The sequence below is a fragment of the Argentina anserina genome, chromosome 6, assembly GCF_933775445.1.
Source record: "Argentina anserina chromosome 6, drPotAnse1.1, whole genome shotgun sequence".
Lineage (NCBI taxonomy): Eukaryota > Viridiplantae > Streptophyta > Magnoliopsida > Rosales > Rosaceae > Argentina > Argentina anserina.
This window is the reverse complement of record NC_065877.1, coordinates 25818595-25836725: the sequence shown is the minus strand read 5'-3', so window position 1 is coordinate 25836725 and position 18131 is coordinate 25818595. Positions and strand designations below refer to the sequence as shown.

Genomic DNA, 18131 nt, shown 5'->3' with positions numbered 1-18131 from the left:
AAGTTTCCTTGTGCATTGGGCTTATTGCTTAGATATGTGTGCGAGGTATGTGTCATTTGACTTTTGCCATAAATTATTGTCTATCTTAAAAAGGTGGTAGCGGACTAGCGGGTAGCATGTAGATGTCTTCCTTGACTTTTGTTTATGATATGAATGAATGCATTCATCATCATAAAAAAATAATTGTTATTAGTATAATTAAATTTAATTATGATGATTAATACAATTCATTTTTAACTTATATGATTGATATAACTAATTTTAATTTTAAATGGTTGATACAATACATTTTAATTTTAATTTTGAGGATTAAAATTAGGAATGGTCTCTACTTAAATGGATAAAGAAATATATATATATATATATATATAGTTATTTATTTATCAGTCTCTTTCTAGAGTGAAGCTTTACTCTGAAATTACATAATAAAGTTTCAATTTTGACACACTTTTCGGTCAAATTATTTCACCATAAGTGATTCAATATTTAGGCATGTTATTCAAGATCATCTCTACAAAGTTTCATCCAATTTGACAATGGTTTTGGTACGATTACCAAATTGGCTGAAATTTTGCAGAGAATCCCAGAGATGATCTACACAATATTATTTAGATACTAGACGGTGGGAATGAGAAAATTCGATTGAAAAGTGATGTAGAAAATGGAAATCCACATCATAACCTCACTACCCTTCTCTCATTGATTGATCATTCTTACTTTTAAGTTATTCGACATAGAGGTAGATGAATTCGCAATGTTATCACTTCATTTATTTTATTTTGTTAAATATACTATTACGTAAAATATAATTGAATGAGAGGAGTCGGAGCCAATAATAATTTTAATTAAATATCGGAAGTAATTTTTAATTATGAAAACAACTTACTTGAAATAAAAATATAATACAAAAATATAATACTTAAACATATAATAACAAAGACAAAATACTTGTTACTCCTTAAACTTTATCCCTAAAAACAGTTTTGTCCTCCACATTTCAAATTAAACTGATTAGTCTTTAATCTCCCAATTCTCAACAATAAGGTCAATTTCGCTAAAGTGACAAATCTAAGTACATTAAAATGACTAAAATACCTTGATTTAAAATCAAGTTTTTCTTTAGATTAAATACTTGTGATACCCTATACTTTAGATGTAAAAACAGTTTTATCCTTCTACTTTCAAATTAAATCTGTATATTTTTTAACTCTTATTTTTTAACAGTTTTGTCCTTCTACTTTCAAATTAAATCTGTATATCCTTTAACTCTTAATTTTTAACAGTTTTGTATGGTTTGGGGGTATAAGAAAAAAAATCTTATTTGAATTGGGGTATTCTAGACATTTTAATGGCTTAACGGCATTTTTTAACGGTCAACTAACGGAATGGACAAAACTGTTAAAAAATAAGAGTTAAAGGATATACAGATTAAATTTAAAAATAGAAGGACAAAACTGTTTTTACACCTAAAGTATATGGTGTCACAAGTATTTAATCTTTTTTCTTTCTATTTTTTTTTCTCTCCTTCCATCTCTCTCACACACACTCACAAATGAGCAACGAGTCTTAAGAAATACGTAGCTACCTCTTTGTCTTCCTTTCTAAGTTTTATTTTACATTCTCTCACCTCTCACTCTCCCAATATATATCTCTTGTTTCCCTGTTCATCTTTAATGTCGTAAATGTATGGTTTTTCTGGAGAGTTAAAATATATTAAAAATTGAGTTTCATTTAGAGTGGCGAATGCGTGGTGGATCTAGTGGTATAATTGTAGATGCATGTTCATATATGACGACTCTTGGAATGAGAAAAATAGAGAGAAATAAAAAGAAGGGGAGAAAAAACAAAGGAGAAACAAAATTAATTTTAACTGGGGTTTTTTAGTTATGGTATTAATTTAATTGACCATTTTGTGATTAAATGGGCCATATTGTTGAAAAATAAGATATTAGGAACTAACAGTTTAATTTAAAAGGTAGACGACAAAACTGCTTTTTGGGGATACAGTTTAAGGAGTAACAAGTATTTTGTCCTAATAAAAACATCAAATTTTAAAATATAATTTATGGCTAAAAATTTAGCTCTATGAGTTGGAGACGATTGATGTCACATTGATAAATATTTTAATTTTACAGGGCTAAAATTTTAGCTCTGGGGCTATTTTAACTTTTTGGGTTAGAAATAGCCTAATAAACCATAATATAATCAGCTATGACTTCCCAGATGGGCATAATTAAGGATTCAGATCCTCTCCTAACTTATTCTCAAGCTAAGTTATCTAAGCTTTTTCTAAGATGATGACATGTGTCCACATGAGATCTGATGGCCTATAATATATCTGATGGTAACTTATAGCTTATGAAGTGTTTGATCACTTTGGTGAGTCTGCAATTGCAAACATACAACCTTATAGGCAAAAAGCTATATGTTTTTGGGGCCTTATAAGGTAAATACACCATAAGGCAAACACTAAAAATCTAGAGCTTGATTTTGGGGGTAAAAAACATCTTTCTTTAATTAATCACCCCATAAGAATAAAGTAAATAATTTGTTCTTTTAAACAAACAAAAATTGAAGTTGTAATGACAACCTAATAACCAATTTGGAGTGTTCCATTGATTGAAACAAGAGTTCAAATGTATCACCAATAACTTTCCAATTTCCAATAGCAAGTGCAAGCTATAATTTTCGGTTGGCCAATCCATTTCTTATATAAACAAAAAAAAAGGTATGCACAATTGCCTTACATAAAACTAAAGAGGTCATTTCACCATTTCTCTGCTCACTTTTCCTCTTACAAAAGCAAAAATAGAAGCTTGCACAACCAGCTGTAAAAAACTAAAGAAGTCATTGTATTATTGCCCTTATATTATATAGATTAATGAAACAACCATATATATGAAATTAGAACTAGATTACCTTTTAATATCGGGGGGCCATGACAATATGAAATCACTCGGGATCGTTGTTTAAATCAAATTCCTAGTACATATAATGTATAGTGAAATGCATGATGATTAGTTATATTGAATTGTAATACCACAACTATTAATGCAAACTTAATATTGATGTACCTGATTACAAGCAAGAAACTGAAGTGAAGAGGCAGAGAAATCATTTTCCAAAAATTGATCTGCATTACTTGTAAAGATTGGATCAAGAGTAAGACTTTCTGCATCTCTTGTTACATCAAATGCATCGTTCTCCACATTACTCAATGGATCAAGAGTCACCTTGTATAAATTATCCATCGAATCAAGAGTAACCTAAATGATAAAGAGAATGTAAAAGAAATAAAAACTCATAGTTGACAGAAATAAAATTAATCAAACTAATAAGTAATATTTAAAATCAAGAAAGCAGTTTTTACCTCAATGACTTTTTTTCTAGATTGGCTTTGCCTTTTATTTTTGTTCATGCTTATTTCTAGTTGACTCTTTATTCACCTTTTGCTTCCTTTAGAAGTTTCCATCTTCTTTAACCCATTTACATTCACCACATTACCATATGAATTGAGTACTTGTGCAGTAGGAGTTGATTGAGTTGCATTCACCACATTACCATTTGCATTGAGTACTTGTGTAGTATGAGTTGATTGAGTTGGATTCACCACATGACCATTTGCATTAGCATCCATTTCAGACCTTAGCAAGTCTTCAATTTCTTTTGCTACCTTCTTAGCATTAGTGATGGCTAATATGTATGTTTTTTCATTTTCAGAAGCCCTGCTTGATATCCTAGTGTAGGTGGAGCATAAAGACCTGGTTGTAGAGGCTTGTTGCAACTTAGGGTCTGGTTGAATTTCCCGCCCATTCACGTCTCGAACACTTTCAGCTCTAGCTTATTTGGTCTATCTTTTCATGATATAATGCGTATGAATTTTTTTAATTTGCATAACTTCTCAAAGGACCTTGATAATGTGTCTACATACAACCCCTTTCATCTCAAACAATTTGCAACTACAAGATAATACATCATCATTGTCTCTCTTCACTTGGTGTTCCCTACAGTAACTATCTATGATCACTATATATGTCCTTACACAATTAGTGTCAACACAACTTATGATAGAAGCTTCTAAGGATGATTCAAACTCACATTGAAACTCTTCAAATATAAGTGTAGTGTAGACTTTCCTAGCTTCAGCTAGCATTTTGACATTCATTTTTCAGAATAAACAACCTGAAGCACAATTGAAATTCTGATATGGACTCCTTTTACCTTTTGTCAGCAACCATCCTCTCAAAGTTTGTAAAAAATTCTGACATATTATGGTCAGATTCTAAATATCTTTTCAATGCAGCGTTGAAACTTTCACTCAATTGAGTGCTTCATATTCCAACATATCATACCCGCTTCACATAGGGAAAGACCCATTTTTCTCTTAGATCATATATGTCACTCAACCAAGTATTATCACGTGCACCATATTCATCCATCATTGCATCCCAAGCTGATATAAATTCATCTTCATCTTCAATATTCTCCATGAACCTTGACAAAATACTAGTGATTCCACCCTTGTCTTTCAAAAAACTCACTCCATGTTTTATAGCATTTTGCATCATATGTCATTTGCATAGCTTATGATAGGTATGAGGCATAACTTATGGAAGAGCATTGGCCATTGCAGCACATTGATATGTGAATGTTGTTTTTGGAGCCTTTCTCGACATTGCCTTCAAAAAATTCTCAAACAACCATATAAATGACTCAGTTGTTTCATCATATATAAGAGCTGCACCAAATATAATAGTCTCGCGGTGATGATTGAATCCAACAAAGATAGCGAGAGGTCGATTACATTAAGTAATCTTGTATGTTGTATCAAAACTAATAACAACCCCAAATTGACCATAATCAAGGATCATTTTAGCGTCTACCCAAAATATGTTTGTTAGATACTCCTCATTGTCGAATTGCATAGCATGGTAGAATGAAGGATTTTCTAATGCCTGATCTTCGAAATATTTATTAATATATCCAACTTCTATGCCTCCTTGTTCTCAAGTAATTTTTTAAATATATCTTAGTATAACCAAGAACAGCTCTTCCACCTGTCTGCTTACCCATCAACTCATACAGGGATGTGACATCAACACCGAAATCATGTACCGAGTCTATTTCAATGCTTTGAGACTCTTATATATTTCGCTGTGAAGGTAGCATGTGAGAACATTCTTCTGCTACAAGAGGATGATTGTGCTCTTCAACAAAATTGGTAAGATAGAACTTATTAATATTCCTGTTCAATTTAATACGAAGTTCTGCCTTACAATATGTTCTTGTCTCTGCTCTAGTTTTTTAGACATGAAATCCCTCTTATCTTTGCCACGAATGCCTTTCTTACAGCAAACAAGTACCCTTGAAGTGAGTTCATTTAATGCAACAAATTGATCGCCCCATATCAATATATTAGACAACATATACTATTCTACAAGAATAGATGGAATCATGAATGAAGCAAATACATAAGTCTCAAACTCTCAAGCACGAGTCTATATGTGAAATCAAAATTTTGAGAATAAATCCAAATTAATAGGTAGTATACTTACCTGTTGCAATGGGCAACAAAATCTTATAGGAAAGTGAGATTGAAGATTCGATCAACCTTCCTCCTTCAAACAATTTAACTACTGTGTTTGGATTTGTGGAACCATAGATTTGATGTCAAATTTACTACTGGAAGCAAGAATTTCCTGGAAGCAAGATGGGATTGTGGTTTAATTGAATGAGGTTGTGTTTTATGTGTTTACTTCATCAAGAGCGCCCAACACCATAAAAAGAGAAACTTCGGGAAAACAAAAATAACTCCGCGCCAATAGTCGATTTCAATTTTGAAGGTTATAGAAAACCTACAATCATTTAATGTCATCAATCTCATGTGGACACATGTCATCATCTTAGAAAAAACTTAGATAACTTAGCTTGGGAATAAGTCAGGAGAGGATCCGGATCCCATAATTAATGGGTTTGTTTATTTCTTGATTAATGTCTCTTTTGTAATGAACCAAATTTCACATAAGCTGCGGCCTGAGGGCATTGTGTACGTACCAGACTACCAGCTGAGCATGCACAATGTAGTCCTAACTTTGTCTCCACCTGATCGGGGGCCTCGATCATGTATATATTACTCGAGCCTGCCAACCAAGCAATAGTATCGATCTTTCATTAAATATAAAAAAATCTGATTACTCCCACAAATTGATGGGTGGCTTGTTCGTTGTTTCAGAGGTGTGACATTGTATATATCTTTTCCGTACGTAGTTGGCCCCAGACCGAGAAGGCGATCGACCTGCATTTCCTTCATGAGATCATTTGGTGCTTTGGTGGTTAACTCCCTAGCTAAAAGCGAATGCCGAATGGCATTGGGTTCAAATTTTTGTTCTTGACTAAATAAAGTAGCCTTGCACCATTATTAGTTACAACCATGAAGTCATCAGATACAGGAGTCGAGATCAAGCTATACATTAACATCCATTAACACTCTCCCTTCAAGAAAAACATCCATTAACACTTTTTAAATGCAACAAAATGCTACCAATATGTATGATGCAACGATAATATAGCATGCATGGTCACTAACATCCGACTAATTTCACAATTCGTACTGTATGGTATGATTCGCATCTCTAATTAAGTTTTTATGATTAGATCGCTCGATTTTGACAAATTGGGAACGAAACAGTACGTAGTAGCAAAACAACCAAACCGCATATATACAAGATGTGAAATCTTTAGTTAAACAATAGTTTAATTTACCTGCACCGGCTGCCCGGTGATGCATTTTCTCATTTATCTTGAAGTTGATGAAAGATACCATCGATCATATATGTTTACTGAGCTTAATAGGCGCACGTGCTTCCATGTGCTCCTATGTGCATGGAACATATGAAGCTTGAAATGGTATATATATATATATATTAGAGAGAGGGGAGAGAGAAAAATAGTAATTTCCGACGAAAATTCCGACCACCTAAAGTCGTCAAAATTCATGCTCAGTTAATTTGTTTTCTGCAGTATCGCAGCATGGAATGAAATTAGGATCCAGTTGGTCCAAAATTATGGTTAATTTGTTCTACAGTGAAGGGAAACACAATCCTAATTAAATCGAAAGTAACTTGCATATCATACCAGAAGGGAAAAACCATAAACTGAGCACAACTCTCTACACTTGATCTAGTGGGTGTCAAACACGAAGACGGACCTAATCAGGGCCTTGGAAACATGCACAAACCAATATGAATATAACTTATTTAGAATAAGACCAATTAGGCATATAGATGGCTTTGTTGATGATCCATGTCCACCTTCTAATATTCCAAATAAACCACTTATTTAGTTATTTATTATTGGGCTACATGCGTTAGACAAATAAGACCGAATGCAATAGTTTCTGCTTAATGCAATACCTAATCACATCTAATGATCGAATCGAATTGGGTGGTTTATTTAGGTGTGATCTCATATTCCCCCAATTGGCCGAAAACCATAGGTGACCACATTTTCCGTTAATTACTATAGTGGAGGGAGCTAAGATATTCTCCAACCCAAATGTCTATTTGTAGCCTCTGGGCTATATTGTCACACACTAAATCAATATTCTTCATCGATTTGACATCAGTCGTCTCAAACTTAAGTGTCATACAATGTAACATTTTAATATTTTAATGTGTTTTGTACATTTTAATTTCTATACTATCATTTAATTATAATTTTACTCTAATAAGTGTTTTCTATAATTATATAGCCAAAAGACTAGAAAAATAAAATTAATTAAAATTATCTTATAATGAACGATTACTTCATAAAAAAATTAAAATTAACATTACATGACATCTTAACTAATTTAAATTTCATAAATTATATTTAATGGTTAAAAAATATTAGTACTCACGATTATTCAGTCAGTCGATATATCTAAATAATAATCATTTGCATGTATTTTTAATTATACTTATTTCTGGAAGAAAATTTGAAAATTATTCATTATATTTCAAATTATTATTATTTGTCGTTTTTATTTGTAATTTAGTTATTAGTTTTAATAAGTGATTTTTGTTAGTTTATTAAAAATTATTAGTTTTATATATGTGTTGTATTTAAAGAGTTATTATATTAAAAACATACGAGTTTAATTCGAATTTAGCGTTGTAGCATATTATTTCAACAAAGTTGATATGTATTTATGAAATTATTCATTAAAATAACAATAAAAAATAGTTTTTAATGCGTGATCCACATGTACTAGTGTGCAACAAAAGTGTATCAGAAGTAGTCTAAATTTTTTCGAGCTACTTCTGACACACTAGCACACTAACTCATGAGTTGAAGATGGAGTGTGCCGCAATGTAGGAATTATGATACAATAGCTCACGGTTGGAGATGACCTAATATGTCTCTTCATAATAAAAAAAAATGGAGTTGGTAACTTGGTGTCAACAGTTTGGTGTTGTAAGAAGTTAAAAACCAATGGTTATTGATTCACATATTCTAGTCTTGATCATTAAATGAGGAAAGCTCTTCAGTCTTCACCACAGCCAAAGAAGATTGGAGCTGGGAAATGAATTCTATGCATGTTATCTTTTTTTCAAGTTCTTCTAGAACCAGTCAAGTTCCTTCAAGTTAAAAGTAGAAAACCCATGATCACTTTTCACAATATTGTCAATATCTTATGTTCTGGAGGAGTATGCAAATCAGATTATAAAGTCATTGAACTGGAGGGTGAGGATCTAACTTTGTAACTCATCACTCATCAACACACTTTGTTTTTTTAATGAACTCATCAGCATACTTGACACTACTAGCTAAGTAGCTAGCTAGCATTACTATAATCTATGACAATGAGACCCATGTCCCATGTCCCATGCAACATAAACAAAACATTAACATCAAAAGTTATACAAAGCCTCTTTAAAACACAAGTGCTAAAGAATCCTTAAGATGAGAAAGCAAGGATATGCATGTCATTTTGGAAGACAACCAATCTCACCTTCTCTCCCACGGGCTCACCCTTTTCCCCTTTTGACACATCCTCAAATTTTTTCTTCAATTTCTCCCCATCACCACTAACCTCACAGGCACACCATTCCGCGCCCGGTCACCGACCAATCAGATCACTCCACTCCACCACCACGCCAACCAAAATCCCCCAAGAGGGTCCAGATGTCACTTTTCCAGGTGACCTTATCACAAAGCCAAAAATTATAAAAACAAAAAAGTTAGAGGGAGAGAGAGAGAGAGAGGTGTGTTTTGTTTGTTGTTTCCGAAACCAGAGAGAACGATTTGCTCAGTCATTTTAATCCATCTCTCTCCCTCATAAAAATATAAAAATTTAATCTTTGGATTAAAAATCCAATCTTTCACCTTCTAGAGAGAGAAGAGAAGCTCGTCCTGTACTAGATAGAGAGATATAGAGAGGGAGGCTTTATTGTGCTTTCGATACTCAAATGGTTGAATTGGGAAATCACAAGACACCATATTGGCGATTGTGAGATACAAGGCTCAGTTTTGGAGATGGGTTTTTGAGTATCCCCTGTGATCTTGCAAACCCAGAAAGCGATCTTCGGTGCGGTGATTTGGATTCTTCGGATTTTCCATCTGGGCTCTGTTTTAGATTTGGGTTTTGTTTTGTATTGGGTTTCGATAAGAGGAATAAGTGAGAGAGAGAGAGAGAGAGAGAGAGAGAGAAATGAACGGTGCTGATGAGGTCGTCGCAGCAGCAGCTCCGGAGGGCCCACCGCCGGCTCTGGATTGGAGATTCTCTCAGGTCTTCGGCGAGCGTACAGCCGGAGAAGAAGTTCAGGAAGGTAATTGATATGACCCTTGTTGGATCCAATTGCTATTTATTTATTTGTTTCGGCAAGTTTTGCATTAAAGGTTTGATTTTTCTTGGAATTTTGATCTGGGTTAGATCGTGTGGCTTTTGTGTATTAGCATCTGGGTTGTGTAGAAATCAGTGTTTTTGAGGTGGGTTTTTGGTTTAATTTGTGGGAAGTAGTGGGTTTTGGGCGTGGTTGTGAGGTTATGTTTGCATTAGTTGTTATTGGATTGGTGAAAGAGACACACTGTGGAACTTGTACTCGAATTGAAGTAGTTTGGAACTGAGCTTGGTGGCTTTAGAGGTGGTTATAGGTTAGGTTTCACTTCTTGGCCTTTGTTAGTTGGTAAGAGGTTAGTTTGTGCATTGCTGGTATTGTCGGTCCCTTGATTTCGCACTTTAGTTTGGGAGTGTTATTTAAGTGGTTCGCATGTTGGACTTTGATCAAGGTCATTGTGTTTGTTTTGGGGTGGATATCCCACAACAGTGTTGTTGAGTTATCTCTGTTGTTTAGAGATAGCCGTATATTGTCTGTATGATTAAATTTTCTGTATCATTGTATGTAGCTGTAATGGGGAGAAGTGTAACCGCAATATACTAATATTTGTATCCAGGGATAGAGCTCTCGTGTTTCTTGGTTATTAATACATTAGTTACCCGTGGGGAAAGAAACTCAGGTTATTAGAACGGCTTGCTACTAGATCGCTGGGTATTAAGTGGTCAATAATGTAGTCTGGAAAAGGTATATGTTCAACTTAATCTAAACTGTAACCTTCTGAGTTATGGCATTGCAACAAATGAAAACTGTCATTGCACTATGATGGGTAACAGTGGCAAAAGTTCACGATGGGATTATTTATAGTTAAATTGAAGGTTTAACGAGAAAGAGTCAGATGGTAGTTACAGACTGTTCAGAGGGTCAGCAAGTTAAATGGTTATTTATAGTGGTGGATGTAGGACCGGGTTTATGGGTATGAATTAGTTTGTATTGCTTACCCAAACTACTTAGGGCTCATGACTAATGCAATTGACTAGTCAGTAGTTATGCATGTTAAAAATCCATTTCTGCTTCTAAATGGAGAGGGAAATTTACCTGTAAAAGAATGGAAGTGGGAAAAAGCTTAACTTTTCAGAGTAGTTTTGCACAAAAGCTGGCAGTATAATGCAATCAAGAGCTTAATTGAAGTTTGTCATTTCCTTTTGCAGTCGACATTATTTCTGCTATTGAATTTGATAAAAATGGTGACCATCTTGCTACTGGCGACAGAGGGGGCCGGGTCGTACTTTTTGAGAGGACAGATACAAAAGATGTGTGTTTCTTCTCCCTCGTATACCTTTTGTACTATCTTAATGTTTTGATTCTGCTATACTGTTTCTTGTTTGTGGCAACTTTTAATTTTAATTTTATTTTTGAATGCTGTAATGTGTAGCATGGTGGCTCCAGAAGGGATTTAGAGAGGATGGATTATTCAATTAGACACCCTGAGTTCCGCTACAAAACAGAGTTTCAGAGCCATGAGCCTGAGGTATGCTTTTCCAATGATTCACTATTGCATCACCATCATATCATCTATAAGTGTGCTCTCTGTGCAAAGTTGTTTATATTGATAATCACATTTTCTTTGTCAGTTTGACTATCTGAAAAGTTTGGAAATAGAGGAGAAAATCAACAAAATCAGATGGTGCCAAACAGCAAATGGTGCCCTATTTCTCCTATCTACTAATGACAAGACAATTAAGTTTTGGAAGGTAATAGAAGCAAAATTTGCTTGTAACATTTTTAAAGTTTGTTATAATTCTTGTCGGCAATATAAGTGAAAGTTCCCCACAGTATTTTTGACTACCCATTCTGTAATTTTTCTTACATGGAAATAGTAATATATTATTATATTAACTGAATTGACGTTTGTTTTGAGTGCTCTGATCTTGTATTTCCGCATGCAATAGCATGTGTTGCTGGATAGCTGTATGTATTGTAGGTATAGCCTTGTACTAAAATTGGATTTTGCAACTGTACTGCGAGGTTGATCTTTCCACATCAGGCATATAGATATTTTGCTATCTGATGTGGCGCTATGTACTGTTTACAAGTATATCTATATACATGTGATTTGTTTTTAAGTGCGAAAGAAAATATAATTATATGTTATATATTGTTTGCAAGTGCATCCTACAAGCACTCATTTCTTTTGCTGTGTTTGGTGTGTAAACAGGTCCAAGAAAAGAAGGTCAAGAAAGTTTCTGAGATGAATGTGGATCCTTCCAAAACTGTAGCAAATGGAAGTGTTGCTAGTTCAAGCAGTTTGAGTAACCCTAAAATACATCTTGCAAATGGGGGATGCCAGTCTTCCAGTTCTCTTGGCAATGATATTTCATTTCCACCTGGGGGAATTCCTTCACTGCGACTACCACAGGTAGTAGTACTTGGTCCAGTTTACACTTTCCCGTCCTGTCTTGCGCTGCATCTTGCAAATGTTTCATTTTATTCCTTTTTTTATATTATTAATTTATTCCAAGAAATCCACTTTGTGACAAGAGCTCAAAACTGGGGCATCTACTGTACACCAACTTATCAACATATCAACTTCTTCTAGTGCTTATAGATTAATAATTTTTACATAAAGATGTTTGATATGCATGTACAATTGTACATGCTTGTTTGTATATATTGTATGAGTAAATCTAGATTCATTCAAGTATTACATTTGACCCTCAAATTGTTCATGTTATGCTTGTCCTTGATACCTTTTTCCTGGGACCCTTCAGTAGTCGTTGTCCTTGCATCCTATTTCAGTAGTTTGCTACTATTGGTATGTTTCTGTACTAATTCTGGAACTGACATCTCTTCTAAAACTCCATTATGTAGGTAACAAGCCATGAGACTAGCTTGGCTGCTAGATGTCGAAGAGTATATGCTCATGCTCATGATTATCATATCAATTCAATTTCAAAAAACAGGTGGTCCTTTTTATTTGTGTAATTTGTTTTTGTACTTGTTCATTTGTCATTAGTGACACCATAATTTTTATATACTGTGGACGTTGCGGTTTATGTTGCGCTTTTGAAATTCAACAATTTGCATGCCATTGGCAACACTGTCATTAGTACATACTCTTGAATTTTGAGTTTTATCGGACTAGTTGGAAAATTGCTAACAATTAAAGTATAGCTACTTCGTATTGATTGCTTGGTTGGAACGATTACCCGTCATTGAGACATTGAATATCTTACTGTTGGCCGAAAAAAATAAATCTCTGTTACTGAGAATTTAAGCGTAAATATAATCAAGTTTCACATTTTTGATACCTTGTGTATTTCTGAATTCCTTATGCAAATACTTACCACCTCTCTTTTGCTCTTTTCCTAGTGATGGTGAAACTTTTATATCGGCTGATGATCTGCGAATAAATCTTTGGAACTTGGAAATTAGCAGTCAAAGTTTCAATATTGTTGATGTGAAACCTACAAACATGGAAGATTTAACCGGTAAGCTTATTCGTGTTATAAGATTCCGGGTACTACTCTTTAATCTCTTGTCCTTTTACACTAAACTAGAAGAATTTTGGTGGATAATTCAAAAGGTACTTTTCTGGTAGTTCTCCAAGGGGGTCTTGAGAAAGTCAGTCAGTTTTTGGTAGCCCATAGCTGGTTGAAGTTTCGACTGTATAGGAGAAGTTTCTCATGGTCCGGCTCAAGGGAACATTTTGTTTTCACCACTTTTTGCACTTTAGCCGTTAGATCTTATTAAGTTTAATGGTCTTGATTAATATCCCACATGATGTGGCAAGTGAATTTCTCTAAACTGAAAAATGAGTAAATTTATAATACACTCATTTTAATTGTAAACATAAATTAAAATATTCAAAAATAAAATGAGAAGAGAAGGTCAAAGGCACATTATTCTTCAGGAACGAGAAGAATCAGTGTGTTTGGCAAAGATACTGAGCTAGGCAGCGGATTTATATCGAATGAAAATATGGGTTTCAAAGTCTGTAAGAACACCAATGTCTGCTATAATATTTGATGGGCTGTCAAGAACTTAGTGGTAGGATGGGCAAGTTCAATCCTTTTTTTTTTCCTCTCCATTCGGACCAAACCACCTACTCTGCTTCTTCTACTTCTATCCATGTGGGGTGGAAAGAAACGTTTGTATTTAGCTACAAAATATATTTTGTACACTGCTGGAGATGAAACAGGTGGTGTGTGGTAAACAAAGAACTATGGCTTAAGTTTGATGGTAAAAAAAATTGCAATTTTGGGGAGAGTTAATTAGGGTCCATTCTGGGATGGTGGGTTTGAAGTCTTTGAACCAGAATTTATGTATGTAATGCGTGATTTAGCTGGGGGATAGCTATGATTTTCCATGACTAACATTAGGTCTCAACCAAAACCATTAATGTTATGAGGCTAAGAATGAGGTGAATTCTGATAATACATGCTATCAATTTGAGGATTGCTTGTGTGACATGAAAATCAAGTCCTAAATCCTAATAGCATCTTTCTTCTGATATTTCTATATTCTACAGTGAGATTTGCCTCACTTGTTTTTTCTAGAATCTCATATTCTCATGAAATAAAAATTTGAGTACAAAGAGAGATAGATATACAGAACCTATACACAAGCTTTATGGTTACTAATATGCTCCTATAAAGGTGGTGTGATCACATCTGAATGAAGATACATTTTTTTTTTGTTTCTTTCAGCTTGTCCGGCAAGATAATCGATGCTTCTTGTTAAGTTTTTGTTTTCATTTTTATGGAGTTCGATTTAATTTTATTTGTTATCTGGTTGAGTTATTTTTCCAAGTCATTTGCCTAATCAAAACAATTGGATCTAATGTGTAAAAAGTTGTGTATAATAATGTGTCCCTTTAACCGGACCCAATTTCTTATTTATAGTATCTATAATCTTGAGGTATACGTTTCTACAGCCACCCCATATTTGAACAAATAAGCTGGTCAATCTATGCAATTCTAAGGACAAACTTGTAATAGCTTGTTTGATTGCCTTTTTTCCTTGACAACTTTCAAGTTATCGTTCATAAAATCTTGCCTCACCTTTGATATACATTTTAAATGCAGAGGTGATAACTTCAGCAGAGTTCCACCCCACCCATTGCAACACGTTAGCCTATAGCAGTTCCAAAGGTTCAATTCGACTAATTGATTTGCGGCAGTCTGCTTTGTGTGATTCTCATGCTAAATTGTAAGCATTTGGCTTGTAATTTGACTATGACGACCTTGTTATCTAGGGGCACAAAAACAAAATGGGGAGAGAAAATGAGGGAGATTAGTTTAAATTAGAGAGATTTATTCAGAATGGATTTATTCTGTAGGTGCATGGCTAAATAGAGAAGGAGAAGTATTCCTTACGTCTTTTTCTCTCTATTATGTTTCAAATTATTGGTGAACATAGCATCGCTCATGATGCCGAATTCGTTGGTTCAAATATCTGGTATACAGGTTTGAGGAACAAGAGGCACCTGGTGCTAGATCATTCTTCACAGAAATTATTGCTTCAATCTCCGATATTAAGTTTGCAAAGGATGGTAGATTTATACTGAGCCGCGATTACATGACACTTAAGGTTCATCTCTTTTATTTGCATTTTCACTTCATGTTGGCATAATATTTTAATGTTATTTTATCTTAAACTTAACGCCAGAAATGCTGCATACAAGCTTACTAGTGAAGTACATTTAAACATTTACTTGATGAGCACATGCAAGTTAACAGTTTTTACGTAAAATGCGATGTTAAGATGAATCTGGCACAGTATACACCCAAAAACAAACACATGCAGATGCCAGCAGGGGTTTCCTAGGTTCAACTTAAAGTTTAGTCAAATCTTCACTCTATGTAAAAACAGTTGTAAATCTGTGTACATTTTTTCTGACTACTCGTTTTGCCTGTGGCAAGCATTTCTAAAGAGTTTCTAGTCTGAATGGACCCAAAAACAAACACATGCAGATGCCAGCAGGGGTTTCCTAGGTTCAACTTAAAGTTTAGTCAAATCTTCACTCTATGTAAAAACAGTTGTAAATCTGTGTATATTTTTTCTGACTACTCGTTTTGCCTGTCGCAAGCATTTCTAAAGAGTTTCTAGTCTGAATGGACTCGTCATGCCTGTGGAAGGTTGTCAATGCGACAACATTGATTAGAAACTCTTTAGAAATGCTTGCCACAGCTCTTTCTTAATAATTTCACCTTTGTTACGGATGATTGTCAATCGTATACCACTTTATTTCTGATTACAGATTACTATGTTATCTTGTTAAATTTGTCAATACAACGGTTGATGTCTTTTGCTGCCAAAGTGAAATGAAGTTGATTCATGCCACTGCATTCTCATCTCACCACCTGCTACTTGTTTCTCAGTTATGGGACATCAATATGGATTCAGGACCAGTTACAACCTTCCAGGTTCATGAAGATTTAAGACCTAAGGTGAGGTTCCTGAAATCTAACTGAAGGGTGAAACATGAAACTTTGTTGGATCTGAATCTCATTATATTTGCTTAAATGTTTTCAGCTGTGTGATTTATATGAGAACGATTCTATCTTTGATAAATTCGAGTGTTGTCTTAGTGGTGATGGCTTGCGAGTGGCAACGGGATCTTATAGGTTTGTTTTTCATTCCTCGGATTTTACTACCGACTTGTTGTAATGAATGTTATGGCATATATACTAATGTGTTATAGTATTATTCCAGCAATCTATTCCGTGTATTTGGTTGTGGCTCTGGTAGTACAGAAGCTACAACTCTGGAAGCGAGCAAAAATCCAATGAGGTAATTTTAGCTGAGACACAGGAAGATTGACGTTGCATTAATTTTTTGGACAAGATTGGGGTTTTATATAACATCTTAAATTCTGATTCAGGCGACAAGTTCAGACTCCTACTAGACCTTCCAGGTCACTCAGCAGTAGTTTAACACGAGTTGTCAGACGAGGTAAGTGCATACTCTGGTATTTACCATCAAATAAGTTCGTTGCCATCCCTTTTGTTATATTGACTGTGGACAAATCAATCACAGGAGCTGAAAGCCCCGGAGTTGATGCCAATGGAAATTGTTTTGATTTCACAACAAAGTTGCTGCACTTAGCATGGCATCCAACTGAAAACTCAATAGCCTGTGCTGCTGCTAACAGTCTGTACATGTACTATGCGTAAAGATGGTCCAAGAAGAATGATAGTATCTTGGTTACCTTTTTGTGGGTTGCTGCTGGAGAAGGCTTCCATTCCTTTCCCGCCAAACCAGTCTTGGGGGCACAGTAATTTTCACATTTTACGGTGCCCTTTGAACCTGTTGCACATGGTCTTAGACATCTCAAGGTCCAGAAGTGGCTGTCATAGAATCTACAATGAAGCAACCTGATTTTGTTCCCCGGTGGGCGGCAAATTTTTCTTCCTACACTACCCCCAAATTTCTCTTTTCTTTCATTTTGATCTCTACTTTTTTTTCCTGCATCTTACGTAAAAGAGAAAATGCAGTTTAAATCTTACAATTGTGTTGGGTTGAAATAGAGAAGAGAATGTGATTGTAGCTCTCCTATATCAAATACTAAAGGATGTTCAGTATTTGCCACTAGGTTTAAGATATAATGTAGTTGCTGCACACTAAAAGATCTTGGTGGGATAGAGCTGTTGAAACTTGCAGTTCATCATTTTTTTTATTGATTCTTTGTCATCGTTGAAATTTCATTAAGGATGTTGTGTTATTCGATGTGGCTCGTCAACTTCTGTAAAAAGAGAAGCAATAATCTTCACTTCGTATTGTGCATCTCTAATTTGTAGTGTTCTATTTTCAGGCCTTTGATGCCACCAGTCACAATGCAAAAAATTTCTGGTGGTCATTTGAACTTTGCACTTTTGTAGTTCTATGTGACATCTAAACTTAATGTGGTTTCCTGAATTTCCTCCGATGTCACTGAAACCAACATATAACTGTCTAAATCATTGGATCTGTTAAGGAGCTTTTGAAAAGTATACCAAGAATCAAATATACTTGGTACATGAATCAAGTACGAGCAGAGTACCTAGTGAAATAAACAGAGCCATGAATAAGGAAATTTGATTGAATTTCATATACAAAGTTGATTACAGAAAGAAAATTGAGTACAAATGAGGTTACATGTTTTGATTTCTGGGTCAGTTTGGTTTTGATTACAGAAGTAAAGCATTGAGCTCTGATCGTTTTTTAGGTACAAAAGGAGTTTGATATGGGGTTCTATCTCTGTGACCCCGTGTATGTCTAGTAGTGAAGGAAATTCAACTTGGTTGGAAAAGTTGAAAAGACATGATAGTTTAT

At 34.6% G+C, this 18131-nt stretch overlaps 1 protein-coding gene across 4 annotated transcripts; it reads left to right on the top strand.

Moving 5' to 3' along the window:
* The first annotated feature begins 9258 nt into the window (after positions 1-9258).
* On the top strand, positions 9259-17546 carry LOC126798128 (serine/threonine protein phosphatase 2A 55 kDa regulatory subunit B beta isoform-like). Of its 4 annotated transcripts, none has more exons than XM_050524973.1 (14): positions 9264-9809; positions 11027-11130; positions 11251-11346; positions 11450-11569; positions 12034-12234; positions 12687-12778; positions 13188-13306; positions 14903-15026; positions 15284-15407; positions 16199-16267; positions 16353-16444; positions 16533-16610; positions 16702-16772; positions 16857-17546. In XM_050524973.1, the coding sequence occupies exons 1-14, from the start codon at positions 9692-9694 to the stop codon at positions 16991-16993; spliced, it is 1545 nt and encodes a 514-aa protein (XP_050380930.1). In that variant the 5' UTR covers positions 9264-9691; the 3' UTR covers positions 16994-17546. The 4 variants fall into 4 exon arrangements, with proteins under 4 accessions (XP_050380926.1, XP_050380927.1, XP_050380930.1 ...); XM_050524972.1 differs by having other exon boundaries at positions 12034-12237; XM_050524969.1 differs by having other exon boundaries at positions 9259-9809; positions 12034-12237; positions 16702-17546.
* The last annotated feature ends 585 nt before the right edge of the window (positions 17547-18131 follow it).

What these genes read in the sequence shown, in the direction of transcription:
- LOC126798128 (XM_050524969.1), top strand. Translation starts at nt 9,692, where the DNA reads ATGAACGGTGCTGATGAGGTCGTCGCAGCAGCAGCTCCGGAGGGCCCA. An exon ending in GCGATTACATGACACTTAAG is followed by an intron (nt 15,408 to 16,198) that starts GTTCATCTCTTT and finishes CTTGTTTCTCAG; the next exon opens with TTATGGGACATCAATATGGA. An exon ending in ATGAAGATTTAAGACCTAAG is followed by an intron (nt 16,268 to 16,352) that starts GTGAGGTTCCTG and finishes AAATGTTTTCAG; the next exon opens with CTGTGTGATTTATATGAGAA.